The sequence below is a fragment of the Otolemur garnettii genome, unplaced genomic scaffold (assembly GCF_000181295.1).
Source record: "Otolemur garnettii isolate 467f Iridium unplaced genomic scaffold, OtoGar3 scaffold00018, whole genome shotgun sequence".
Lineage (NCBI taxonomy): Eukaryota > Metazoa > Chordata > Mammalia > Primates > Galagidae > Otolemur > Otolemur garnettii.
In genome coordinates, this window is record NW_003852413.1 from 6290913 (window position 1) to 6318636 (window position 27724).

Consider the following 27724-nt stretch of genomic DNA (forward strand, 5'->3'; position numbering starts at 1 on the left):
AATTAGAGATGAGGCTCAGCGCCTGTAGTGCAGTAGTTATGGCACCAACCACATACACCAAGGCTGGCAGGTTTGAACCCAGCCCAGCTAACCAGCAATGACAACTGCAACCAAAAAATAGCTGGGTATTGTGGCAGGCAACTGTAGTCCCAGCTACTTGAGAGACTGAGGCAAGAGAATCACTTAAACCCAAAAGTTTGAGGTTGCTGTGAGCTGTGACATCACAGCACTCTACTGAGGGCAACAGAGTGAGACTCTGTCTCAGAAAAAAAAAAAAAGAATTAGAGTTGAATAAATTGAGATCCACAGAGGTCATGGTCACTAAGCTCACAACAGACAAAGCCACTAAGCCTAGGTCTCCTGATTTTTTTTAGTGTCACTAAGCTCACAACAGACAAAGCCACTAAGCCTAGGTCTCCTGATTTTTACTTTTTCCCAAGTAGCTGGGACCACAGGCACCCGCCACAATGCCTGGCTATTTTTTGGTTGCAGCCATCATTGTTGTTTGGTAGGCCCGGGTTGGATTCAAACCCGCCACCTTAGGTATATGTGGCTGGCGCCTTAGCCACTTGAGCCACAGATGCTGAGCCTTTTTTTTTTTCTTTTGAGGCAGAACATCAAGCTGTCACCCTGGGTAGAGTACCGTGGTGTCATAGCTCACAACAACCTCCAATTCTTGGGCTTAGGTGATCCTATTACCTCAGTTTTTTCTCTTTTACTAGAGACGGGGTGTTGCTTTTGCTCAGGCTGGTCTCAAACTTGTGAGCTCAAGCAATCCACCTGCCTCAGCCTCCCAGAGTGCTAGGATTACACATGTGAGCCACCTAGCCCAGCCAGGTCTCCTGATTTTCTTTTTTCCTTTTTTTTTGTGAGACAGAGCCTCAGGATAGAGTGCTGTGGCATCACAGCTCACAGCAACCTCCAACTCCTGGGCTTATGTGATTCTTCTGCCTCCGCCTCCCAAGTACCTGGGACTATAAGCGCCTGCCACAATGCCTGTCTATTTTTTGGTTGCAGCTGTCATTGTTTGGTGGGCCTGGGCTGGATTTGAACCCTCCAGCTCAGGTGTACGTGGCTGGCGCCCTAGCCACTTGAACCACAGGCACCGAGCCACGGTCTCCTGATTTTCAAAGCTCATTTTCATACACATGTGCCATCTTATATTTTGCAAGACTAGAGTCTTGAAGCACGATGCTTAGTGAGTGCATGGTACTCAGGTCTAACAGGTGTTTTGGGTTCTTTTCTGGAAATTAGAGAGGCTTTTGTTTTGGCCATATTTTCTTTGAGACAGGGTCTTGCTCTGTGGCCCAGGCTAGAGTGCAATAGTGCCATCACATCTCACTGCACCCTCAAACCCCTGGGGTCAAGCGATCCTGCCTTTGATCCTGGGCAACTGAGATTACAGATGTTTGCTAGCCACTGAGCCTGTCCTGGGCCCTATGTTTTGATTCCTAACTACTTCATATTCACTAATGAGTCAGTGGCTTCTGGACTGAAGCTATTTCCCTCTCCAAACAGCCATCTCTAATTTGGCTTCTGGGGCCAGACCACGCCCAGCAGAAGTGGTCAGTGGCGGTGCCAGGACTACTGTTGCCTGCGGCCATTGCCCCAGAGTCCTTTTCAGCTACTAGTACAGGGAGTTGCTAAATTCGACCTTCTATTTTTTTTTTGAGACAGAGCCTCACTTTCTAGCCCTTAGTAGAGTACCATGGGTGGTGTCATAGCTCACAGCAACCTCAAACTCTTGGGCTGAAGTGATCCTCTTGCCTCAGCCTCCCAGTTTTTTTCTGGAGACAGAGCCTCAAGCTGTCACCCTGGGTAGAGTCCCATGGCATCACAGCTCATAACAACCTCCAATTCCTAGGTTCAAACGATTCTCCTGCCTCTGCCGTCCAAGTAGGTGGGACTCCAGGTGCCTGCCATAACACCTGGCTATTTTTTGGTTGCAGCTGTCGTTGTTTGGTGGGCCCAGGCTGGATTCAAACTCGCCAGCTCAGGTAAATATGGCTGGCACCTTAGCCTCTTGAGCCACAGGCGCCCACCACAATGCCCAGCTAGTTTTATAGACTGGGTCTTGCTCTTGCTCATGCTGGTCTCATACGTCTGAGCTCAAGCAATCTATATGTCTCAGCCTCCCAGAGTGCTTGGATTACAGGTGTGAGCCACCATGCCCAGCCTAAATTCAACCTTCTTAAGGCTCTTTGATCAGAGCTCTCATTTCTGGTGAGGAAAGAAAGGGCCAAGTGTCATTGCTAATTGTCAGTGTCTTCTCCACTGGAAAAACCCTGGGGCTAAGTCCGAGGCTCTGGATTATTAACTATGCCATATCCCCAAAGGCTGCCCAGCCTGTCAGGCAAGGGGACAGGTACTTCCTTCCTGTTTGGGCCTCTGCCTGTATGTTTCCTGTGTTGTTCCAGGGATCTGAGACAGGTGGATTGCTGTCCACCTCTGGATGGTATTAAAGGTTTGTGGCATTAGGAAGGTTGAGAACTACTGCTGTAGGCTGAAGCCTGGAAAAGGCAGTGTTTGATTACTCATTCATTAATCTTTTTTTTTTTTTTTGAGACAGAGCTTCAAGCTGTCACCCTGGGTAGAGTGCTGTGGCATCACAGCTCACAGCAACCTCCAACTCCTGGGCTCAAGTAATTCTCCTGCCTCTGCCTCCCAAGTAGCTGGGATTACAGGCACCCGCCACAATGCCCGGCTATTAGTCATCATTGTTGTTTGGGAGGGCCAGGCTGGATTCGAACCTGCCAGCTCAGGTGTATGTGGCTGGCGCCTTAGCCACTAGAGCCACAGGTGCTGAGGCAAGAACTTTTTAATCTTTAAATGTCACAGGGAATAGTTCTTTTTCTTCTTTATTTTTTAATTTTTTTTCCTTTTTGGAATAGTTCTTATGTTTGATGTGACCTCTGGCCTAGAGGCCATGACACTTGGAGAAGGATGACAGTTTTGTGTGTCAGCCTGGAGTGACCTGTGGTCTGTTTGCTCTCGGGTCTCTGAGCTGGGAGAGCCCACCAGCCCTGGTTCCTCCTGCTTCTCCATTTGTCTGCTCATTAGTTCATTTGTTCAGCCAACAAATGCCAATAGTGCCAACTCTGTGCCAGGCCCGTGGGACATGGGGGACACAGTGCTGACCAGAGACAGGCCCTTCCTGCTTTCAGGGTACTTGGACCAGTGAGGAAGACAGGCACCTACAGATAATCACATTAACAACTGTGGTAAGTCCTGTTAAACAGGCTTCAAAAAAAGTTACATACTGATTTTAGTGCCTATAATAGGTGGCCTTACCTCAACCCCAGAGGGTCAGGGAAGATTTACCTGAGGAAGTCAGGTTTCGTCTGAGGATTAGGAGGCACTGACTAGGCTAAGGAGTGTAGTGTGGTGTGAGGGAGAGGATCTCAGCCAAAGGTAGCAGCACAAGCAAAGACTCTGCAGCAGGAAAGAACATACCATATTCAAGAACTCAAACACATCTGAACCCAGGGGAGGGACAGCTGGAGAGACAGGCAGTTCTGGACCATGCAGGGATTTGCAGGCTTTGCCAAGGAAGCTTGCTCTTGGTCTAGGTAGAAAATGAACTCTTACAAGTTAGCAGATTTGAAAAGGAATTTTTACTTCATTTGGTTGTTTTGTGTCTTTTTCTGCCAAGGAATTGTGAAGTTGCTGACTGAGCCTGAGAGCCCATTGGAGGACCGTTGGTCCTCTCATCTGAGGCAGTGGAGACTCTGTGCTTGTGCTGTTAGAGTCCTGATGTTGGCAGGGGAGGGGTAGCCAGACTTCGTCTCAGATCAGCCTCCCCATCTTGCTAGTCAGATCCAGTATTTCAGTAGATACATTCCTGGAGGGAAAAGAAGACACCAGGCTTGGACCCCAAGCCAGAGGGGAGCCCACCTCCAGTATAGGGGAGCAGGTCAGCTTATCTCCCCTGCTACTATCTCATGCCTCCCAGGAAGTCAGATTAATCCTTCTCACATGGGTTGTTTTCTGTTGGGTGGAATAAACCAAACAAAACAGCAAATAGCATGAGGAGCAGTACTGTAGTGATGAATACGCCGATCACTGCAAGGCCCCCCTTCTCCCAGGGGTTCTCCCAGAACTCATCATTCCAGGTTATCTTCACTTGGTCCCCATGAACCTGGAAAAGAGAGACGGGTCCTGAGTCTGATCAGGGTGCTCTCCAGGCATTATGCTCAACTTCTCAACTTCAGCCTCTGTAGCAGTTTGGCATCTGGCCTCCCCTGAGCCAGTTGACAGCGGGATGGTGAGTCTTTGGGCTCAGTGCCTCCAGCACCTCCAGCAAGCAACAAACGGAATTTCCTCCTCTATAGAAATAGAAGCAGGGGCTAAGCGCCTATCGCTCAACAGGCTAAGGCGCCAGCCACGTACACCTAAGGTGGCGGGTTCGAATCCCCAGCCCAGACCCGCCAAACAACAATGACGGCTGCAACCAAAAAATAGCCAGGCGTTGTGGTGGGCGCCTGTGGTCCCAGCTACTTGGGAGGCGGAGGCAGGAGACTCGCTTGAGCCCAGGAGTTGGAGGTTGCTGTGAGCTGTAATGCCACGGCACTCTACCCAGGGGGAAAGCTTGAGGCTCTGTCTCAAAAAAAAAAAAAAAAGAAAGAAATAGAAGCAGGAGGGCGGCACCTATGGCTCAGTGGCTAGGGCGCTAGCCCCAAATACCGAGGGTGGTGGGTTCAAACCCGGCCCCAGCCAAATTGCAACAAAAAAATAGCCAGCATTGTGGAGGGCGCCTGTAGTCCCAGCTACTCGGGAGGCTGAGGCAGGAGAATCGCCTAAGCCCAAGAGTTGGAGGTTGCTGTGAGCTGTGTGATGCCATAGCACTCTACCAAGGGTGACAAAGTGAGACTCTGTCTCTACAAAAAAAATAAATAAATAAAAAGGAAGAAGAAAGAAGCAGGAACTGGCACAAAGGAAGGGCCCTGGATTCTCTAATTGTTTTTTTCCAGAATAACCCCAGCATGAGCAGGGACTTTCTCTCTTATTCCTGAGACTTACTCAGCTAGAATCTGAAAAGTGGCACTATAGATCCAATTTTTCCTGCCCCAATCGTCAAATACCTGGGAAGCATTTTGAGAGATCAGCGTAGGAGCCAGGGAGTGAACTGACATTGGCTGTGACCTTGGTAAACTTCCCCGGAGGCAGCTGAAAACAGAAAGACTAATTCATCTCCTTGAAATGGAGTTAATAGGCCGGGTGTGATGGCTCACACCTGTAATCCTAGCACACTGTGAGGCTAAGACAGGTTTATTGCTTGAACTCAGGAGTTTGGGATCAGCCTGTGCAAGAGAGTGAGACCCGCATCTGTACTAAAAAAATGAAAAACTTAGGCAAGAGAATCACTTGAGCCTAAGAGTTTGAGGTTGTTGTGAGCTATGATGCCATGGCACTCGGCCAAGGGCAACAAAATGAGATTGTCTTTTTAAAAAAAAAAAATAAGGCTTGGCACCCGAAGAACAGTGGTTATGACGCCAGCCAAATGCACTGAGACTGGCGGGTTTGAACCCATCTTGGTCCAGGTAACCAACAACTGCAACAAAAAAATAGCCAGGTGTTGTGGACACCGGTAGTCCCAGCTACTTGGGATGCTGAGGCAAGAGAATTACTTCAGCCCAAGAGTTTGAGGTTACTGTGAGCTGTGACACCATAACACTCTACTGAGGGTGACATTGTGAAACTCTGTCTCAAAAAAAAGAGGCTCGGTGCCTGTGGCTCAAGCAGCTAAGGCGCCAGCCACACATACCTGAGCTGGCAGGTTCGCTCCAGCCTGGGCCTGCAAAACAACAATGATGGCTGCAACCCAAAAATAGCTGGGCCTTGTGGCAGGCGCCTGTAATCCCAGCTACTTGGGAGGTGGACGTAGGAGAATCGCTTGAGCCCAGGACTTGGAGGTTGCTATGGACGACAGCGTGAGGCTCTGTCTCAAAAAAAAGAAAAGAAAGAAAAGAAAAGAAATGGTGCTAATATTAACAGGCTGGGGGCCAGAGCTGGTGAAGGAAGTACAGGTGAAGAGGGAGGGAAGCATTACCTGACTATGTTGTTAATAGTCCTGTGTCCCACAAGGGCACGTCAGGGTAGTCCTTCAGTGCTTTAGGTGGGGTTAGAACTGAAGAGACCGCCAGGTGACCAGGGCTGTATAGATTCAAAGAAGCAGCTGTTGATAGGAAAGGGTCTGGGCATTGCCAGGTGGCCCTGACTAGACCGTTGCTGTCACCAAATAAACAAAGGTGAGCAAGGGACAGTTGCCTGGCAACCACTCTTCCCATCTGCCTTTCACACCTCCCATCTCAGATACATTCTACCCTTTTGTGATGTCGTTTTGGAGGGGGTGCTCAGGACACATGGGTTAATGAGTCCTTCTTGACAGAGCCAGAATGGGGTGGAGTGGGTGGGAGAAGAGACTGGATCCAGGGCCTTTGGCCTAACCCACCTGTCCCCCTCACCTGTGGCTGGGCCTTGGCTCTCCTCTGTCTAGACGACCTGTCGATGGGGAGGACCTGCCCGGAGCTTGGGTAGTGCTGAGGCTGGGAGTGCCACATAGGCATTGCTCCCTGTGGTGCAGGGTGAATGATTAACTGCAGCCCCAGTTGGCATCTCCTGGCACTAGTTTCTGGAATTGTTTATCACCACTGAGACCTAGCTTCTCCCTTGGTGCCTTTGTCTGCCTCTTAGGCATGGCCTCAGCTGCTTTGTGTGGTTGGTTCCTACCCACTGGTGCTATAGGGAAACTATAAAGGGAATAAAGGCTTGCACTGGTGCTTAGAACCCAGTGGCCACCATTTGCTCCTTTAACAGCTAGGACTTGAGGGCCTGCTGTGGTCAGAAATAGCACCAGGCCCTTATGAGACCTAAGAGGTGAACCCCACCCTCAAAGAACTTCCCTTCTGGCCCACAGGTCCTCAAGCCTGCTTGTTAGAATCAGGGAGCTTTTGGAAATGCCCACACCCGACCTCATACCACATATATAGTCTCAGGGGTGCTAGAGCATCTGTGTTATTTTAAACCTTCCCAGGTAATTCTCCCTAGGGCTTGATGTCAGATGGTGAGCAAGCTCTGTAAAGTCCTTCTTAACTGTCATGGGCTTAATTGACCCTGGCTTACCTTGACGCTGCTTGTATGAGACTTACTGACTAATTCCTTGGCATGTTGAATGCTCACAGCCAGTAGGCTGTTCCCTGGCCCTTGTCCTGCTGCTCCATTAGCTAAGTCAGATGCTTATCAAGAGTTAGTTTGGGGCAGCGCCTGTGGCTCAGTGGGTAAGGTGCTGGCCCCGTATACTGAGGGTGGTGAGTTCAAACCTGGCCCCGGCCAAACTGCAACAAAAAAATAGCCAGGAGTTGTGGCAGGCGCCTGTAGTCCCAGCTACTCGGGAGGCTGAGGCAAGAGAATCGCCTAAGCCCAGGAGTTGGAGGTTGCTGTGATCTAAGTGATGTCACGGCTCTCTACTGAGGGTGATAAAGTGAGACTCTGTCTCTACCAAAAAAAAAAAGTTAGTTTGTTTCCAAACATACTTTTTTTTTTTTTTTTTTTGAGACAGAGCCTCAAACTGTCCCCCTGGGTAGAGTGCCATGGCATCAAAGCTCATAGCAACCTCCAACTCCTGGGCTCAAGTGAGTCTGCCTCCGCCTCCCAAGTAGCTGGGACCACAGGTACCTGCCACAATGCCCAGCTGTTTTTTTGGTTGCAGCCATCATTGTTGTTTGGCGGGCCCAGGCTGGATTCAAACCTGCCACCTTAGATATATGTGGCTGGCGCCTTAGCCACTTGAGCCACAGGCGCTGAACCCAAACATACTTTTGATAGTTGTTATTATAATGATGTACTTGAATTTAATATCACATCAACAAATGAAGCAGCAATAATAGATGAAAACCCCATTTTGCAGATGGGAAGCAGGCACAGGTTAAATAACTTACCCATAGTCACTCGGGTAGTAACTGATTCAAAGTTCAAATCCAGCGGTACACAGAGGGTGGGTGCTGAAGCTCTATCCTGTACCTCAGAGTAAGTGAAGAAAGTTTTTTTTGTTTGTTTGTTTGTTTTTTGAGACAGAGTCTTACTCAGTCTGTCGCCCTGGGTAATAGCTGTCATAGCTCCCAGCAACCTCAAACTCTAGGGCTCAAGTGATCCTCTTACCTCAGCCTCCCAAGTAGCTGGGAATACAGGCACTCACCACAATGCCAGGCTTTTTTTTGGGGGGGGGGCCTGGCTATTATTATTATTATTATTTTTGAGACAGGGTCTCACTATGTCACTCTCAGTAGAGTGCCATGGTGTCACAGCTCACAGCAACCTCAAAGTCTTGGGCTTAAGCGATTCTCTTGCTTCAGTCTCCCAAGTACCTGGGACTATAGGTGCCCGCCACAAAGCCCAGCTATTTTTTTGTTATAGTTGTCGTTGTTTACCAGGCCCAGGCCAGGTTTGCACCTGCTAGCCCCAGTGTATGTGGCCAGCTCCCTAACCACTGAGCTATGGGCACCGAGTCTCACCTGGCTATTTTTTTATTCACTCACCCATGGAGGACCCCAATGGAGTTTTGAATACTCTTATTGTTTCTTACTAATAGTAACTATTTTGCTCCTCTTTTTTTTTTCTTTTTTTGCCGGCTCACCTGGCTATTTTTTACAGACAGGTTTTACTCTTGCTCAGGCTGGTCTTGAACTCCTGAAGTCAGGCAATCCACCCGCATTGGTCTCCCAGAGTGCAAAGATTACAGATGTGAGTCACCACACCTGGCCAGAATGTTGTATAAATACCTGTTTGACTACTTTGGGATGACTTTGGAATCACTCAATTAATATTCCTGTTGAAAAATATGCAGACACAGTAACTAAACATTGGGGACATTTTGTAAAAATCCAGAATGATTTCACACTCAGATTCTTTTGCCTTTTAAGTTCTCCGGCACATGTGTTTAAAGTTCTACTGAAGACCGTCTAGGATCTTTGGTCAGCAAGCCATACTCAGAAAGATCCTGACCTCACTCCAGAAAGACTAGTGGAGGAATGTACCACATATGTGTTTCAATTTAAAGTGAGATGTTGCCAGATGGGTGGCTCACACCTCTAATCCCAGTACCTTGGGAGGCCAAGGTCAGAGGACTGCTTAAGGCCAGGAGTTCAAGACAAGCCTCACAAGACCCCTTCTCTATAAAAAATTTTAAAATTTGCCAAGTGTGGTGGTGTGCATGCCTCTATAATCCCAGTGACTGGAGAGGCTGAAGTGGGAGGATCACTTGAGCCCAGGGGTTTAAGACTGTAGTGAGCTGTAATTGTGCTACTGCAGTCCAGCCTGGGTGACAGAATAGGACCCTGTTTAAAAAATAAATAAGAATAAAGTAAAATGAGATGTGAAAAAAAATTTTTGAAAGAAGTATATAGAGAATTTAGGTGTCATGTATATAAAAGTTGCTTTAGGCTGGGCATGGTGACTAATGCCTGTAATCCTGGCATTCTGGGAGGCTAAGGCAGGTGGATTGCTTCAGCTCAGGAGTTTGAGACCAGCCTGAGCAAGAGCGAGACCCTGTCTCTACTAAAAATAGAAAAACTGGGGTAAGAGGATCTCTTAAGCCCAAGAGAGTTTGAGGTTTCTGTGAGCTATGATGATGCCATGGCACTTTACCCAGGGAAACAGAATGAGACTCTGTCTCAAATATAAATAAATAAGGGCCAGGCTCAGTTGCTTATGCCTGTAATCCTAGCACTCTGGGAGGCTGAGGCGGTAAATTGCCTGAGCTCATGAGTTTGAGGCCAGCCTGAGCCAGAGCGAGGCCCCATCTCTGAAAATAGCTGGGCATTGTGGCAGGCACCTATAGTCTAAGAGTTTGAGGTGTGATGCCATGGCACTTTACTGAGGGCAACAAAGTGAGACTCTGTCTCAAAAAAAATCAATCACAAGTTGCTTTAACTGGCTTTTTCAATTAATTACTGGCCACAGTCAGATAATTCTATCATAGTGATCTCCATCTAGAGAGAGTGATGTGGCAGAAGGTGAAAGGTGCTACTGATATAGGTGGTATAACCTGGTCTGGGGGCTGAGGAGCTTCCTCTGAGGAAATGATTTTCAAGCTGAGACAGAGACTATATATGAGTCAGAATTAGAGGCTGGCGCCTGTGGCTCAAAAGAGTAAGGCACAGGCCCCATATGCTGGAGGTGGCGGGTTCAAACCCCAGCCAAAAACTGCAAAAAAAAAAAAGAGTCAGAATTAGGAAATATTATTCTGTGGTGGGAACAGAACCCAAGGATAGTGAAGAAACTTTCTTTTAAAAAGACATAATTAATTTATCCTCAGTTTTTTGTGACCTGGACTTTGTATTACTCAGAAGCAAATATGTTGTTATTAAGATTTTTATTATATTGGCGGCGCCTGTGGCTCAAGCGGCTAAGGCGCCAGCCACATACACCTAAGGTAGCGGGTTCGAATCCCCAGCCCGAGCCCGCCAAACAACAATGATGGCTACAACCAAAAAGTGGCCAGGCTTTGTGGCGGGCGCCTGTAGTCCCAGCTACTTGGGAGGCTGAGGCAGGAGACTTGCTTGAGCCCAGGAGTTGGAGGTTGCTGTGAGCGTGATGCCATGGCACTCTACCCAGGGGGATAGCTTGAGGCTCCGTCTCAAAAAAAAAAAAAAAAAAGATTTTTATTATAGATTGCTTTACAGTATTAATAATGTTTGAGAAAACAGATTTTGGAGAAAATGGTATTGTATGCTCCCTGAAAGTTTTGCTAATGAGATTTTTTTGTATCTGTGGCTTTATTGTCGTTTTTAAAAAGGTATAATAGACAGACAGTAAAACCCAGGCCTTCAATATAGAGTGAAGCCCTTTTGAGGAACTGAGAACAAATGCCCTTGTGGCCTTAGTTGAGGAGGAGGCACAAAGAGGCTGGTGGGATGATTGTGGAGATTGACTGGTGTGGGTGATTATGGTAGGATGCTGCCTCAGTACCCCAGGATGGCATAGTGGCAGGAACAGAGAAGTGGTGGCCAGAATCAGATGTTCTCTAGGCCTAAAACAGCCCAGTGACCACCCCTTCCACGGCCCCCACCTATCTTCCCGCAGCCCAGGTTTGTGGCCTCTTTCTCCTTGTTTCCTTCCGTGGAGGAATCACTGCCTCTTCTCTATGCCTGTCTTCCCAGAGAAGGCTGCACGGGGTGGGCGAGGGCAGGGTGAGGGGGGCGTGCTGCCTGTTCCAGGACTGGGATTGAGGCCTGTGCGGGATTCAGCCTGACAGCAGGGCCTGGTGTACACCAGTCTGCCCTAGTTGGGGAGGAGTAAGACCCCTGAGGGCAGGGACCTGGTCCTGCCTGGCATGGAACAGGAAGGTGCAAGTGAGCCAGCCATATGCCTACATGTCTGTGCATGCCCAGGGCTGTCCATGGTCCCTGCCTGTCAGCAGCTGGACTGGGGAATCAATCCTTTCTAGCATAGTCTCAGCCTCCCCCACCTCAAGGAGGGCCATTCTTGATGCCTAAGGAACAGTCCCACAGGAACTGGGCTGCCTCACTGTTGACCTTCTCTTGAACAGAGGGCTTCCGGGAATCCCCTAGCCATTGGTGCTCAGAGTGAAAAAATGGAAGGCTTCCCGTCCCTCCACCTTTCCTATGTTTTTCTTCCTGTATGCCTTGTTGGGCCCCACCGTGGCTCTTACCTGTTGAGTCCCACCCCCTCCCAGGAGGTTATTTTGAGACAGAGTCAGGGCGTTTGTGTTTGGATGTAGGGCTGGTTGATCAGCCTTATCTATCTCACACCTGGAGCCCAAGTTCCAGGTTGGGTGTGGTGAGCCAGGGCTGTGGAGCCAGACAGGCTGGATGCAGAGGCTGGCTGTGCCACTCTTGAGCTGGTTAAACTTAGACAAATCACCTAGCATCCCAAAGGTTCAATTTCCTCACCTCTAAAATGGGTTTAATGTATCTACAGCATGGGGGTATTGTGCTGATTAAATGGATTTAATCTCCATTAAAGTGCTTAAGATAGTGCCTGAGCATGTGTAAGCTCTCAGTAAATTTTGACCATCTTCTTTTTCTTCATCGTCCTCATCATCATTGTTGCTGTTCTGAATCCTGTTCTTTGGAGGGAGCTAAGAACAAGCAGTTTCTTAAATTTCTTTTCTCTTTTTTCGTATGGAACACTTCTTCTCTGGGTCTTCAACCCAAACCTGTTAGACAAGTCCATGGACACCAGGAAGTGAAACCAGCCAGTGAGAGCTTGTCCTGCCCCTCCTGCCCCTGCCAGGGTGGCCTAGACTGGCAGCTGGGTATGGCAGGGGCTGGCATGCCCACTCTATGACCTGTTTTCTGTGTAGACAGGGTTCTGCTCCCAGGGAGTCAGAGCATGGACCCCACAGCCCAAGGTGATGGATGCATGTGAGAAATACAGACTTCTTTATGGAGCCTCCTGTCCTCGTTCCTGGGTTTGTAGCTCTAGCTGGAAAGTTCTCTGGAAGAGAAGATAAACTGAAGGGAGGCAGGATAGAAGGGTGTTGCATCTCAGTAGGACCATTCTTTAAAATGGGCCCATGGTGCTCTGAGTTGGGCACTTGTTTAGAGGACAAAAAATGACAGTTCCCGTTTACAGAGCTGCTAGGAATGCCCAGCACTACGCTAAGTGCTAGACTAGGTCTAAGATGTTCATCTTCACAGTGTACCCCAAGTAGCAGTACCAGGATTAGCTCCATTTCACTGGGGAGGAGACGTGGCTTGGGGAAGTTGAGTCACACTTCTAAGTGACAGGGTGAGGTTTGGGCCCAGACAGCACATGATAGGGGAAGGGCCTAGGGATTAGGGTGCAGGTTGTGGTTGATACTAGGGGCCTGACCTGCCCTTACTGCAGAAGTTTGGGAAGACCTACTGGCCTGAGCCTGCTAGTGTGGGATGTGCAGCCAGAGTTGCTGGTAGTGGAAAATGTCAAGTGACATTCTTGAACCTCTTGCTTGCCTTGGGACACACAAGCTTGTCACTCCACAGAGTGGGTGCCTCGCAGTCATGGCTTATTAGCAATTAATAGTTGGCAAGAATTTCATTGCACCCAATCCCAGTTCTATGGCGTTACTGCCTATGTGGTTTTCCAGTTTATGTGAGCACAGGGAGAGCAGAGGCCTAGAAGAGGCAGGCACTGGCCATGGCCCTGGAGTTCTGGCCCACCACCTCCCAGAGCACAGAGCTCAGCCCAGCCTTAGCGAGTCTGGTGCCACAGAGACACATAAGCAAAGAGCTTTTACTTGCAAATAAACAAGCAAATACCAGACTAGAATACTGACAGGTCCGCTCTGGTGGGAGGTTGGGATGCAGTAGCCATTTCACAGTGTCCCTCTAATGGATGTGCTATGCCTCAGTGCGGCCAGCTCGCCACAGGTGCAGGCTGTTCTCTATCAAGGTATGGGGATCCTTGCTTCCTTGTTTTGTTTAAAAAAAAAAAAAAAAAAAGTGCAGGTTGACAGAGAATCCCAGGTGGTTTACTCAGTCTTTGGTCTATCAGTGATCCTTGATGTCCAATGTCCACTGGTAGTTAGGTCTGTGCCTGTACCAGCCCTCATTTCCTTGATAAGGCTCCAGGTGCCTATGCAGGGCCAGGGCTGGGTCAGGGGATCCTTGTCTTGAGGGATGAGGGCTGAAGGGCCAGGTGGACCACCTGTGTCATGGCTTTGGCAGGCTCCTTTCCAACTTCTCCTTGGCCATCACCCCAGCCCTCACGCTGTGGTCTCGGGCTGCACTTGGACTTTCCTGCGTTCAGTGCAGCAGCAGTGAGGGCAGCAGGAGTAGCAGATTACCAACAGCAGCATCAGCAGCACCGTGGCTGCAGGGAGGGAGAGAGAGAAAGAGAAAGAGAGAGATAAAGGAGGTTCCCTGGAGGGGCGATAGGGCTCTTCCCCAGTGTCGGGGCTAGTAGTCAGGAGGACCAAGAAGCTGGAAAGAGGTGTTGGCAGTCCCCATACTAGCCACCAGGGCCAACCTCTTTCCTGTTGTGTCTCCTTGTCAGCTGCCCAAGCCTGGCTCCCTCTGTCCCCAGGTTGGGATCTGGGAGGCCACTGGGCCCAGTTCTCAGCACTGTTGTTACCAGAACAGTATGTCAGAGGGTGTGGGGAAATCCCTTGGCTTCCCCCAAGGGACAACTGCTTTTATTCCTTGAGCTGGGGACACCTGCCACCTCTGCCTGCCCTCTGGCTAGCACGATGGTGTCATCTCTCCCAGATACCATGAAGAACCATGGGCACTGAGGAGAATCTGAGTGCTCCAACTGACCTGTGAAAAGGAGGATAACTGAGAAGGCCGCGATCTCCACAGGGTCGGCCTGTAGTAGCCTGTGCAGCTTGAGGAGCAGCTTCTCACCCACGGAGCTCATCTCCTGCACAAAGCTGGTGGCTGCCATGCTGTGCCGGCTTCCTGCTGGGGCAGAGACAGCACCTGGAGCCTCCTTCCCAGTATGTAGCACTGGAGATTCCACCTGCTCATCCACCTGTGGCCACAGAACAAGTTTGGCAGGTCTTATGCTTCATCGGCCCTGGTGGCTTCTGCTCAGTCCCCATCAGCTCCTGCTGCCCAGGGTGAGGAGAGCTAATGATGAGAGCAAGAATAAGAATCTGCTTTGGGGGTGTGGGGGATGTTTGGCAAGAGCCAAGCACCCTCACAGGGGTCTGCCAGCTAAGGTTGAGGTTGGTGATGGTTTCTGACCACAAAGTGGAGTGACTTTGCTTTCACATTCCTCTGTCTCAGACACTACTCCCAGGCTTGCCAGGATCCTTTGGGCTGGCATAGCTCCCCTGGGTTATTTAGGACTCGGGTGTTTTCTCCAATGCCCTCAGAGTGGAAAGACGGGGTTCAGGATTCCAGCCTGGTGTCTTTCATCATGTGTGGGGGCCGGGGAATCAGATTCTCACAACAGCAGTTCCATGAGGGTTTCTGGCCGGTGTCACCTGTAGGTAAAAACTGTCGCCTAGGGCTGTGGCCTCCCCCAGGATCAGTCCCAGGTTTGTTAGGAGCCAAGCTGGAGAGTTCTGCCTTCCCCTATCCCCACCCCGCCTCTGAAAAAATTGTCTTCCGTGGAAAAACTGTCTTCCATGAAACTTAGGGAACCAGGCTGTATGGCAGGAGGTGAGCGAAGCAGCTTGGTCTGTATTCACAGCCACCAGCCACTCCCCATTGGTTGATTGCTGCCTGAGCTCTCCCTATACCCCCATCCCCATCCATGGAAAAACTCTCTTCTGTGAAACCAGTTCCTGGTACCAAAAAGTTTGGGGACTGCTGCCCTAGCACACCCCATCTTTCCCACCATCCCAGTTTCTTTATTTATTTTGTGACCCTCTAGTTTTTGCCAGGGGGCCATTTGTCAGGATGGGATCAGGAGTCCCAGAGCCATTTTAACTAGCTCTCCCCTGCTGTGGCTCCCTCCCTCCTCCTCCTCTGGCCTGGCCTGGAGAGTCCTGTCTGCTCTCACCGCTGAGCCTCCGCCTCCCACCCCCCACCCCCATCTAGGGTACCTGAGAGGCCTATGGCACTGCTCTAGCAGACTCTGTGAGTGGGGGCTTTATTGCGCATCAGAGCTTCTTTCTCGTCCCCTCTCTGGTGGGCATGAGGGAGTCAGTGCCTCTTTAGAGAGAGCCAGGGACAGCCTTATGTCAACCTACCCTGAACTATTTCACCAAGGCAGTGAAATAGTCTGCTCTAATCTGAGGTGGCAGTGGAGTGGGGGGACAGGTGGCCAGCAGCTTGTGCTAGGCCGTTGTAATTACTGATGCCTCATTCCTGGTCTCAACTGGTTCTCCCCGAGGTGGCTGTGGTCAGTGAGGCTGCTCATTTCAGGTGCTGCTGGCTTGGCACAGCTGATTTAGGACCATCGTGAAAGTCATCTACCTTGCACTTGGCTCATTGCCCTCCTGTGGCATTCAGCCTTTGCTTGCCCCACCTGCTAAGGCAGCCCACCCCACTGCAGAAGATCAGACCCCTGATCCCACCCCATTACAGAAGACTGGACCCCTGGTGACCTCCAGTTAGACCCACTGGTGGTCACTGAGGACCTCACCACCCTTCTTCTGCCTCTCAGTCCTTCAGGAACTGGATGGTGGCTGGCATGAATTTCCTTTTCTACAAGGTAACTTCTCTAGTTTTCTAGAGCATTGTTCTGATCCTCCTGGACCTGAATGCTGCTTCCTGCTTCCTTTTTTGAGCTGTGGGCAAGTTGCTTCCTCTCTCTGGTGTGGAGTGAGATGCCCATCTTTCTGGGGAGGACTGCCCATCTAGCAGCAGGTGGGAGACAGGCCCAGCATGTGTGAGTGCCCCGCTGGGTGGGGTCTCTGGCAGTGCCAGGAGAGTTGAGGCAACCTTAGGTCTCCCTGGCTTTGGGAGCTGTCAGCCCCCCAACCCATGCACTGTCAGCTAATCCCCCCAAATGGTTTTTGGGCATTTACCTATCCTGCATTTCTGGGGTGTTCATGGTGTTGTGTACTGAAGGAAGGTGGACAAGCTGGAGATGGGGAGCCATTTTTTTAAGGGACAATGGAGCTGGAAGATACATGATGACTCCATGGAAAATTGGATAACTGCCTGCAAAAGTGGGACGTTCCCTGAGTTGGGTCCTCCCAGCTTCTCTCAGTCTCACTGCCAGGCTAGCACATTTCTCCAGAAGGGTCCCAATTTTCAAATGCCCGAGGAGGCAGAGAATCCTAGCACACCACAAGTCATCTGCTTCTGCCTTCTTCCTTTTACATATAGGGAAACTGAGGCCTGAGAGAGTGAGTGACTTCTTTGAGGTCACAGAGCCGGATGATCAACACTCCTGGTGACCCATGCCTAGTTTCCAGGTGCTCTCACTCTTAGAGGAATGAGAAGATGCCAGCTAATGTCTGAGTGGCCGTTTGCACGTGGTTCTGAAGCTAGATTGCTCCTTCCCCTCCCCGTTCTCCTACACTTGGTCTGGCCTTGTCAGCCTAATGGTGCTGAGCCCACGTCATCACCTAATGTAGCCCAGAAGACACTCCTTAAAAGAGGAGGTGGGCAGAAGGCGGGATGGCAGGGAGAGCTTTCTTACTGTGTACCACGCCCAGAGACCCAGGGACGGGGATAATAGGAATCCTTCCTTGTGATCAGGAAGCAGAGGTGTGAAGACCCAGCATCAGTCTGAGAGTTGCCAGAGCAGAAAGGGGGATGGTTGGGCTGAGGCTGAATTTACTGTGCAGGAAAATCAGAGTTTGTTGATCAGAAGCTTCAACTATAAAGCCAGCCTACTACAGGGCTCGTGAAGTTGGAAGTTTTCAGACTCGTGCCCAATGGACCCAGGTCCACTCTGGGAAAAGCGTCATTCCGTACCAGCAGCAGGCCACAGATAGGGGCAGCATCACAGCTTTGTCCCCAAGGCTTCCCTAGGGGGCCAGCTGAGAGCTGAATTCACCCAGTCAGGTATGGTCAGCATCACCTGGTCCTGGTATCTGGCTCAGGGCTGCTCACGGGATCCCATCTCACCGTGAACAGTAGTGGGGCCATTGAACCTGGTGTTGTGCCCCCAAGCAGCTGATGAGGAATCCTCTTTGCTTTGTGGTTGATATTTTATTATTTCAAGCTTCAGCCTGTGACTGAGCAGAAAGAGCCTTAATGGGGAATGCTGGGGCACTGAGGGACCTTGTTCCCTGACGAGGGGGCACATTCCAGCAGCCTTCCCGGCTGTGGCTGTCTTCCCACTGAGCTATTTAAAGTGAGGCCAAGGGAGTGCCTGACGCCTGGTGCCTAATATATCCAGCGGCAGTCAGGTGACCCTGTGGCATGTGCCCCAGCCGTTACTTGCTCTAAAGCAGTGGTTCTCAACCTTCCTAATGCCTCGACCCTTTAATACAGTTCCTCATGTTGTGGTGACCCCCCAACCATAAAATTATTTTTGTTGCTACTTCATAACTGTAATTTTGCTACTGTTATGAATCGTAATGTAAATATCTGATATGCAGGATGTATTTAGGCGACCCCTGTGAAAGGGTGGTTCCACCCCCAAAGAGGTTGTGACCCACAGGTTGAGAACTGCTGCTCTCAAGGGAGCTGTAAGTGTTCCCAGCTGTGGGAGCTCTTAGCCTGGCTACCTTTCATCTGTTACCTTCCCAGGTCGGAAGGAAGAAGGCCAGGAAGCCTGGTGGGGCTGCTGATAATTCTGTGTTTGTCTAGTTTTCCTATCTCCAACTTCTTCCCAGACTATACTTCCTGCCTGGGAACCAGGGAAACCAGAGTTCCTCCTGGCCTCATGCTTCATAGTGCCTCGGTTAGGGCCTTCTTCAGAGATTCTAGGGTGGCAGCCAGAACAAGTGGTGGCTTCCCCTTGCCCTAGGAGGGACAGCAGCCCAGCTGCTACAGGGCCCTCCTGGTGCCAAGGCTGCCTGGGCAGCCCTTCTCAGAGCCTTCAAAGGGTGTGCCCTGGCCAGAGTGGCAGCCATGGAAGGGAGACACAGTGAAGGCTGGCAGAGCTGGAGGGACAGGGAAACATTCCTTTGTGTGGCATCTTCTAACACAGAGAGCCTTGTAGTGGAGAGGCACGTGTCCCATAGGCCAGAGAACACAGCTTGGTACCCGAGCTTCCCTCTTTCCCCCTTGCAGAACTGATAGTCCAACTCTGGGCTGCCCACATAGCAGTGTGTTTGAGAGTGATAAGTGCTGATGGCCAGGGCCTTAGGGGGCTTCTTGCTCTGCCTCTGTTGTTTTGTCATGGTGGGTTTGGCTATCCCTGCCCTGTGGGATATTATCTTATTTGAGAACCAGTGAGAAGGAAGCTTCACCCAGTTTTGGGAAGTTTGTGCCTGAGCAGCAGGATGGAGATACCATGTGTGTGCCAAACCTTCGGATGGCTCCCCTTTCTGCCCTGGCTCTGACCTGAAGTAGAAAGTGGAGCTTGAACCCTGGGCAATCCCTGCTCCCAGTACCCTTCCAGGACAGGAGGACTGTCCTGCTGCTGGTGCTTGTTGGAAGCAAGAGTAGCCACAGAAGCAGGTGTTCCCTGTCCTGCTCAGGGACTGTATTGGAGGCACCCTGTCTACCTGTGTCCTGTGGATGCAGTGACATGGGATCTCTGCCTGCCTGCCTGGGGCATCCTTGGGTAATGAGCCAGTGGGGTATCGAGATCATCATTGTGCCTGTCCTTGACCCAGCCTCTCCTGCTACCTTAGGTCCTTTCCCTGTGTCATGTTTCCCAATGCCACTGGAGTTGGTCACCTCAACCACCAACCTAGGCCAGGCCATAGCCTCTGCTGAGCTAAGAACCCTTGGAGGATCCTTAGTTTCCATTTTCCTAGATCATTGTTTTTCACCTTACTAGATACTAGCTTGTTTGCTTTGGGGAAAACATGTGGAGGGGTGGTGGGAACTTTAACCTTGGCTTGAGGATAGGGAGGTGGGAGGCATAGGGAGATCCCACAGGCTGCTTTTGCTGCTCCCGAAAGAACTGTCTTGGGGTCAGCTTCACAGTGGCATAGCTGAATTTCAGGGGGTGGGTTCCGTCTCCAACATCATTTTGTCCTCACCCTCTCCCTACCCAAGTCTGTCCGTGTTCCTGTCCCATGTTCTGTGCTTGTTGCCAGAGAGAGAACTGGGGGCTCACGGGAACCTAACTGGGCCCAGAGAGGAATACCTGGGCTAAACCCTGAGCTGTAGACATCTGGCAGAGAGTGACCAACCTCCCCAAAAGAGATGGCAGCTGCTGCTCATCCAGGACACAGGCAGAGCTGCCCTGAGTCCTGCCACATCCTGGATTGCCAAGAGCCTGCTGCCATCTCTATCCCAGCAAGCCAGCAGGGCAGACCCTGCCCTGACCTCCTTGCCTAGGGAGAAAGCAGGGACAGAGAGGCTCTGCCCTAATCCTGGCAAAAAGGGAGGCTCAGCTGGCCCACAGCAGTTCTCTCTCAGGCCTGGACACCCAAATCCGTCTTTTAAGTCCCCTGAATAGAAAAAGCTTAAACTAATTTGCAGAGTAAGCAGGCCCTCTCCCCTCCCCACATAGCCAGTGGCACAGAGTCCCCCACCCTCCCCTTGAAGGGAAAGTCCAGGGGTGTGCAGAAAGCTGCCAGACTGCCCTATAGGGAATTGACCCCCCCCCCAAGACCACCTTCTCCATAGCCAATAGATTGTGGCCCTTTACCTTTTGAGCAGGAGACCCATGCTACTCCCTCCCTTCCTGCCCCCCCTTCATCTGGCCAGCACCACTCACCTGGGGGCTCAAGTTTGAGGGGGCACTGAGGGGCACTCAGTGAGGAGCCTCTGGGATGCCTCTTCCTGCTGCCACTTAGCATGGAGCTCCTGGCTGCTAACAGCCAACTGCCATCTGCCCCAGCTTTCTTGTTGTTAGTCGTCCTGGAGATCCAAGTTTCAAATTACTGAGGAGGGAGCACCAGAGGGAGCCCTGGCTGGGAACTTGCCCTACAACTTCATACCCTGGTACCCACGCCTAGTCCCTGTCCCCTGGGAACAGGGTGAGCTCCCACTCTCCTCCCTCTTCCTCTTCCCTCCCTCCCATGCTGTGGGCTGGGCCTGGGCTGGGAGGCGATGAAAGAGAGGTTGGCCCTGCTTCTCCAGAAGAGGAGAACCAGAGAGGGGCCACCTGAGTCTGTGGAGGGGAGGGAGTGGGTGGTACTCCCAGCGCTCTGGTTAGTACCCACCACTCTCTGGAGAGCCTTTTGGCCTGTGTCCTGGGGCCATTCCCTGGCTGGTCCCTCCTTCTGGCCTCTCCCAGAAAAGACAATAAACAGCCGGGGAGCTGCTGGCCCACCCAAGCTGATGAGCCAGGCTCTACAGCCAGCCCTCAGGGAGGCCTTCTTCCTGCTCAGCATCCTAAGGCATCTTGGGAAAGAGCCAGGGATCCCAAGTGACCTGGGCGTGGCTTGCTCTCCTGGTGAGGTGCCTCACGTTCACAGTGAGAAGATGGACGTCCGCTGGGGCTGTCTTCACATTCAGGAAGCTGTCAGGGAAGGGTTCCAGGGTCTAATGGCTGGGGCCTTTTTTACATTTGGCTAGTTGTGCCACCCAGCAGACCAGGCTGTGAAGAAAGAAACCAAACCCAGCCCCGCTGTCAATGGAGTTCTTTGAGTCTGAGCACAAAACCCTAGTGAGTCAGGGCTTGAGGAGGGGAGAGGGAGGAAGCCAACTATGCGGCCACACCACTTGGATGCTAGAACCTCCCAGAGACTGGACAGACAGCCACTGTGCAGATGCACAGATGGGCGGGTGGAACTTTTGTCACATTCACTTCGTGTGAGCTGGCGCTGTGGGAGCACGCCTTCTGGTGGCCGCCCCTGCTGCCTCTGGTTGGTCAGGTGGTTCTCCACGGGCCTGCTCCTTTAAGGGCAGTGTCACAGTCAGCCCTCACTCCTTGAGCCTATGCCTTGGGGTCACAGCCCCAGCATTGCTCACATGAAGAGAAGTTCTGTTAGAGCAGTTGATGGCTGCTGCTCTTGCCCTGGGATGTGGCAATTAGACAGCCTCACCTCTGCTCTGGCCTCTCCTTGGGCTCCACTCTCTTCTCCCAACCACCACAGCATTCTTGGTGGTAAGAATGGCTATTGCAGGCTCTGCGCCTGTAGCTCAACAGCTAAGGTGCCAGCCACATATACTGAACTGGTGGGTTCGAATCCAGCCCAGGCCTGCCAAACAACAACAACAACAACTGCAACCAAAAATAGCCAGGCATTGTGACAGGTGCCTGTAGTCCCACCTACTTGGGAGGCTGAGGCAAGAGAATCTCTTAAGCCTAGGAGTTGGGAGGTTGCTGTGAGCTGTGATGCCACAGTACTCTACCCAGGGTGATAGCTTGACTCTCTGTCTAAAAAAAAAAAAAAAAAAAGAATGGCTATTGTAAGAACTCTGATAAAACTCTGTTTCCTCCTGGGTCCTCTATACCTGACTAGGGATAGGCCACCCCAAGTCTAGGATCAGAGAAGAGATAGAGTGTTCAGTGCTGGGTGGGAGCTGGTCACCCAGAGGGGACTGTGGCAGGGAGGGGGCAGTGGAAGGTGAGAGGAGGACTAGAGCAGGCTGCATCTCCCTGACTGGAGGCCTTCTCCAGTGACTCTGTCTGGTGCCAGCTCACAAGACCACCTGCTCACTCTTGGGGCTGTCTGTACTATGCAGCCACTGCCTCAGGCCAGGTGCCCTGGGCCCGGACAAGGGCACACTGAGCCCACACGGAAGACACCACCAAGAGACAGACGGGGGTTAGGCACGGTAGCTCACACCTGTGATCCCAGCACTCTGGGAGGCCCAGGCAGATGCTCCCATGAGCTCAGGAGTTTGAGACCAGCTGGAGCAGGAGTTAGACCTTGTCTCTACTGAAAATAGAAAAATTAGGCTCAGCGCCCGTAGTTCAGTGTAGGGCACCAGCCACATATACTGGGGCTGGCAGCTTCAAATCTGGCCTGGGCCTGCTAAACAACAATAATAACTGTAATAAGAAAATAGCCAGACATTGTGGCAGGTGCTGGTAGTCCCAGCTACTTCAGAGGCTGAGGCAAGAGAATTGCTTAAGCCCAAGAATTTGAGGTTGCTGTGAGCTGTGACATCACAGCATACTACCAAGGGTGACAAAATGAAACTGTCTCAAAAAAAAAAAAAAAAAAGACAGAAGTGGAGCATAGTGAGGTTCACTCCTGTTGTCCCCTAACTTTCTCTCCCCTGAATACTCTTACCCCCGTCTGTCTCTTGGTGGTGTCTTCCGTGTGGGCTCAGTGTGCCTTTGTCCGGGCCTAGGGCACCTGGCCTGAGGCAGTGGCTGCATAGTACAGACAGCCCCAAGAGTGAGCAGATGGTCTTGTGAGCTGGCACCAGACAGAGTCATTGGAGAAGGCCTCCAGTCCAGGGAGATGCAGCCTGCTCTAGTCCTCCTCTCACCTTCCATTGCCCCCTCCCTGCCACAGTCCCCTCTGGGTAACCAGCTTCTACCCAGTATTTGAGTGCCCATAGCTCAGTGGTTAAGGCGCTGGCCATGTGCAGTAGGGCTGGTGGGTTTGAACTGGTCCAGGCCTACAAAACAAAACAAAAAAATAGCTAGGTATTGTGGTAGGTGCTTTTAGTCCCAGCTACTGGGGAGGGTGAGGCAAGAAAATCACTTGAGCCCAACAGTTTGAGGTTGCTATGAGCTGTGACATCACAGCACTCTATAGAGGGCAACAAAGTGAGACTCTATCTCAAATAAGAAATAAAAATAGTTTATTACATAGTCATGTGTTGCTTATGGGCATGTGTTGAAAAGTGCATGGTTAGACAATCTCATTCTGGTGTGAACGTCAGGGTGCACTCACACAAACCTGACACACCCAGGCCATGGGCTGTGGTCTGGCTTCCAGGCTGCATAGCATGTGCCTGTCCTAAGAACTGTGGGCAGTCGTCACACAGTGGTAAGTATTTGTGTATCTAGATGCATTAAATGATCTTGTAGACTGGTCATATCTGCAGGTCATATGAATGATCACATCACACTATCCTCCAGATTCCACCACCTCAGCCTTCATGTGGCCTGTGAGGCGGTGCCTCCTGCATCATTTTGCAGATGAAAACACTTAGTCTTTAAGAGGTAAAATGTTTAACCCAAGGACACAGCCTCAGTGACAGAGCCAGCATCTGCACTGCAGGCCTGAACTCATTCCAGGACCCCTGCTAGTGCCAGAGGACAGAGGGAAGCAACAGAGCAATAACCAGACCAAATGGGGTTCACATCCTGGCTGCTGGCATACCCTGTGTGTTATGTGACTTTCTGTCCTCACCAGTGTGATAGGCAGAACTAGACAGTGCCTCACAAGGCTCCGATGACATGAGGTGTGGGCAAGCCTAGTGTGGCACAAGCCAGTGCCAACTCTCAGCCAGTGTTTAGGGACTGGGTGGACAGACACTGGCCTGCCTGGGCTCTTTACCCTCACCTCTGCCATGCTGTCTGCTGCAGATGCCGGCACGCTGCCATTGCCAAGTACTTTGGAGATGCACCACCTACCTGCGTGAAAGGCTGTGACCACTGCCAGAACCCACTGGCTGTGCGGAGGCAGCTGGATGCCTTGGAGCACAGCAGCAGCTGGAGCAAGACTTGCATTGGGCCCTCCCAGGGGAATGGCTTCGACCCTGAGCTGTATGAGGGAGGCCGCAGGGGATACCAGGGCTTTAGCAGGTAAGGGGCCTACTAGAAATAGACAGTCATTCCCCTTGTGTTGAGGCCAGACTATAGGTGACATAATGCTGTAGTCTACTCTTGCTCTCAGGGCCATTCTGGGGTCTGGACCTTGGTGATGCCCTGTACTGCATGGCCCAGGCCCAAAGCTCCTGACACCTAGCTTGTCCCCTAGGTACGACGAAGGCTCTGGAGGCAGCGGGGACGAGGGCAGAGATGAGGCCCACAAGAGAGAATGGAATCTCTTCTATCAGAAACAGATGAGGCTGCGCAAGGTGAAGGGGGAGGTTCGGCAGGCCTCAGTGGCCTGTGCAGGGTCCCTGGTGTTTCCCTGCTCACACCCTCTTAGCACTTTCCCTGACCCTGGATAGAATCTAGACTGCAGCATGGCACAGAGCCTCATGGGCCCCTCTTGTCTTCCAGGGCAAAGACCCCAAAACAGAAGAATTCATACCCCCAGGTCAGTACAGAAGTGGTCTTGGGGGCCATTCCGAGGGCATGACTGGGGGATTCCTGTCAGGGGGTTGGGGGGACTCTGAAGAGCAAAGATGAGTGGAAGGATCCACCCCTCCTCCCCAGATGAGGACTGTCCCCTGAAAGAGGCTTCCAGCAGGAGGATTCCTAGGCTCACTGTGAAGGTAAGAGGCAACCATTCTAGACCCCTCCCCCGGTCCCGAGTCATTTGACCAACCTCCCTCCTCTGTATTAGGGCCGAGAGCACTGCCTGCGGCTTCTGGAGGAGGCTCTGAGCAGTAACCACCAGGCCACACGTACCACTGATGGGTGAGTATCCTAGTGCTGGGAGGTGAGGGCAGCTGCCTGGGCCAAGGAGGGCCCTCCAAGTTCTTGTTCCCCTGGAAACTGTGGGAACACCCAGTCCCCTGGCTTGTTTGGGCAGCCCCTCCCCAGATTGTGACCTGTCCTACTCCTGGGCCCAGAACCCACAGCCCCATCAGGGGTAAATGTGGCCACCACTTAGATGGTGTTGGTGGCTGCTGAAGGATAACACGTTGCAAGATGCCCAAAGAGTCCTAGTCACAGTCTCTTTGCTGTGAGAGTCCACAGGAGCTTAACAGGGAGAGGACTCAGGCCCATCTGAGACTTTGTGCCCATTCCTACCCACAGAGCTGACCTCCAGGCCAAGGCTGTAGAGCTGGAATATGAGTTGTTCCGAAATGCCAAGGTGGCCAACCTGTATAAGGCCAGTGTGCTGAAGAAGGTAGGTCCAGGGCAGGGTGAGCTGTGGGGGCAGCACTTCCACTCCTTGAGGCTATCTGCCAACCCTATGGCCCCATGTGGCCCAGAATCCTCCCTCTCCTTGCTCCCACCCCAGAAGCCCATTAATGGGAGTAGATCCCCACTCTTCTCCTGTCTAGTTGCCTGCCGCCACTGGCCACAGAAGCCTACTTCTTGTGTTTAGAGGAAAAGGAGGGCCTAGTTAGGGGCTGTCAGGTGGAACTTGTGAGTGCCATGGCCTCCCTGCCCATCCCTGCCCAGGTGGCTGAGATACACAAAGCCTCCAAGGATGGGCATCCCTATGACATGGGAGCTGGTACCAAGAGCTGCAGTGCCCAGGCGGAGCCCTCAGAGTACGACGAGTATGACATCCCACCAACTTCCCATGTGTACTCGGTGAGTAAAGTCCTGGTCGCCACCCCAAACCAGGTCCAGAAAAGGTACCATTTTCCCTTTGCCTTCAAGAAGACATAGCCTCTTCTCCTGGCATCATGGTGCTTGTTCTAGGAAAGGGTGCCTAGAAATTCAGGGATAATTATCACTTTTTCCCATACCCAGCAGCAGGTGGGATGGGCTGGAGGGAGCCAGCTGTTACTAGGGCCCAGTTTTCCAGAAGGAGGGGAAGAGGCCAGTGAATGGAAACCCAAGAGTGATCCTTTACCTTTGCAGCCCATGGCCTCTTTCACCCTGACTCCCAAGGTAGTCTTTCCTCCCACACTCCTAAGGGCCCTGACCCAACATGCGTCAACTGGACCAGCTAGTGATACCTCCAAGGGGTCTGGTAGTCTGAACTCTCTCTCCTCACAGCTCAAACCCAAGCGGGTGGGAGCTGGTTTCCCCAAAGGCTCCTGCACATTCCAGACGGCCACGGAGCTAATGGAGACCTCACAGATCCAAGAGCAAGCCCCCCAGCCCATGAGAGGAGATGAGCAGGAGACCCCTAACCAGCCCGGTGGCCTCAAGGACAAAGACAGGAGTATACCCCTCCCTGGGCCCAGCAAAGAGACCCCTGGAGATAGTGCTCACTGGGAGGGCCCCTCCCCTGAGAAGAAGGCGAGAGGCTTCTCTGGGGGCAGTTCCGCTGCCAAGGCCCGGGCTAACAAGAAACAGCAGCTCCTGGCCACAGCGGCCCACAAGGATTCTCAGAACATCACTCGCTTCTTCTACCAAAGGGTGGAAAGCCCACCTCGGTTGGCTTCTGCCCCAAGGGCAAAAGATGCCAGTCCTTCCTGTGAAGGGGCTCAGGGACCCCCCATGGCTCCAGAGAAAGAAGATGGAGCCCAGAGATGTTTGAATGCCCCTCCTCGGACTGAGGAGAACACCATAGAGCAACTAAGGTAAGGGCACAGGTAGTCATGGAGTATTCTGGAATCTGCATGGTAGCATCCCCTTTGCTCACTGGGCCTCTGAAACTCTGCTGGGCTGCCTGGGATGAGGGAGCAGCTGAGACCTAGAGCTCTGATGCCTACTCTTTCCTCTGGCCAGCACCTATCCACTCAGAGATCAGAGCCCCCCTGGAGCCCAGCCTACCCCCACAAAGGACACACACATGGGCAAGCGACCCAGATCCCAGCAGGTATTGTCAGAAAGGAGGCCACAGGGAGAGGGAGGAGGCCTGTGGACATGCTGGTAGCTGCTCTGTTCTCGTCAAAGGTTCAGGGATAATCATCACTTCTTCCTACACCCAGCAGCAGGTGGGATGGGCTACAAGGAGCCAGCTAGTACTAGAGCCCAGTTTTCCACAAGGAGGGGAGGAGGCCAGTGAAAAGGAGCCCAAGAGTGATCCTTTACCATGGCCCTGCCCAGGAAAATCCAGAGAGCCAGGCTCAGAAGAGGCCTCGCCCCTCAGCCAAGCCCTGCATCTTAGCTGAGGTCAAGGGCAGCATGTTGGCCAGTGATGAAGGCACCTCAAACCCTATGGCCCAAGACCCCTGCCAGCTCTCAGTTCCTGGTATCTCCCTGAAGGAGGCTGCAAATGTTGTGGTCAAGTGCCTGACTCCCTTCTACAAGGAGGGCAAATTTGCATCCAAGGTAGGTTGAGTGGGTGGGCTCTGCCCTCCCTCAGGGCCTGGGATACTTGGGTATAGTGGAGTGAGAGGACAGGGAGTGTGAGCTCCAGGACACAGCAGGGCAGAAGCAGGCTAGGCCTGAGATCCAGACCAGCTCCTGTCTTCCCTGGGGCCTGCTCTTGGGTGGTGGCAATAAGAGGCCTGGGGATCTTGAGGGCAGGGGTCCTGCACTCTGATTCTCTTCTCTCTGCTTTCCAGGAATTGTTTAAAGGCTTTGCCCGCTACCTCTCACACCTGCTGGCTCAGAAGACCTCCCCTGGAACAAGCGGTGAGCACCTAGTCAAAGGTTCAGG

General features: G+C 51.9%; 3 protein-coding genes across 4 annotated transcripts in view; 1 reads left to right on the plus strand and 2 right to left on the minus strand.

Moving 5' to 3' along the window:
* The window catches only part of RECQL5 (RecQ like helicase 5), a 43488-nt gene that overhangs the window by 15032 nt on the left and 732 nt on the right, over nt 1–27724 (plus strand). For both annotated transcript variants that reach the window (XM_003786126.3, XM_012803137.2), the window contains 11 exons: nt 23908–24126; nt 24302–24401; nt 24550–24586; nt 24706–24764; nt 24836–24909; nt 25252–25345; nt 25624–25758; nt 26170–26699; nt 26848–26938; nt 27169–27393; nt 27630–27699. In XM_003786126.3, the coding sequence (XP_003786174.1) occupies nt 23908–24126; nt 24302–24401; nt 24550–24586; nt 24706–24764; nt 24836–24909; nt 25252–25345; nt 25624–25758; nt 26170–26699; nt 26848–26938; nt 27169–27393; nt 27630–27699 (1634 nt within the window). The remainder of the gene's footprint in view (nt 1–23907; nt 24127–24301; nt 24402–24549; nt 24587–24705; nt 24765–24835; nt 24910–25251; nt 25346–25623; nt 25759–26169; nt 26700–26847; nt 26939–27168; nt 27394–27629; nt 27700–27724) is intronic.
* Nucleotides 3609–6505, minus strand: SMIM6 (small integral membrane protein 6). The gene is made up of 4 exons (XM_023511066.1): nt 6465–6505; nt 5082–5166; nt 3976–4138; nt 3609–3841 (listed from the first exon to the last, which is right to left on the minus strand). Coding segments are annotated over exons 2-4 (216 nt in total). The 5' UTR covers nt 5133–5166; nt 6465–6505; the 3' UTR covers nt 3609–3839.
* SMIM5 (small integral membrane protein 5) lies at nt 13706–14606 on the minus strand. The gene is made up of 2 exons (XM_012802820.2): nt 14259–14606; nt 13706–13812 (listed from the first exon to the last, which is right to left on the minus strand). The coding sequence occupies exons 1-2, from the start codon at nt 14383–14385 to the stop codon at nt 13706–13708; spliced, it is 234 nt and encodes a 77-aa protein (XP_012658274.1). The 5' UTR covers nt 14386–14606.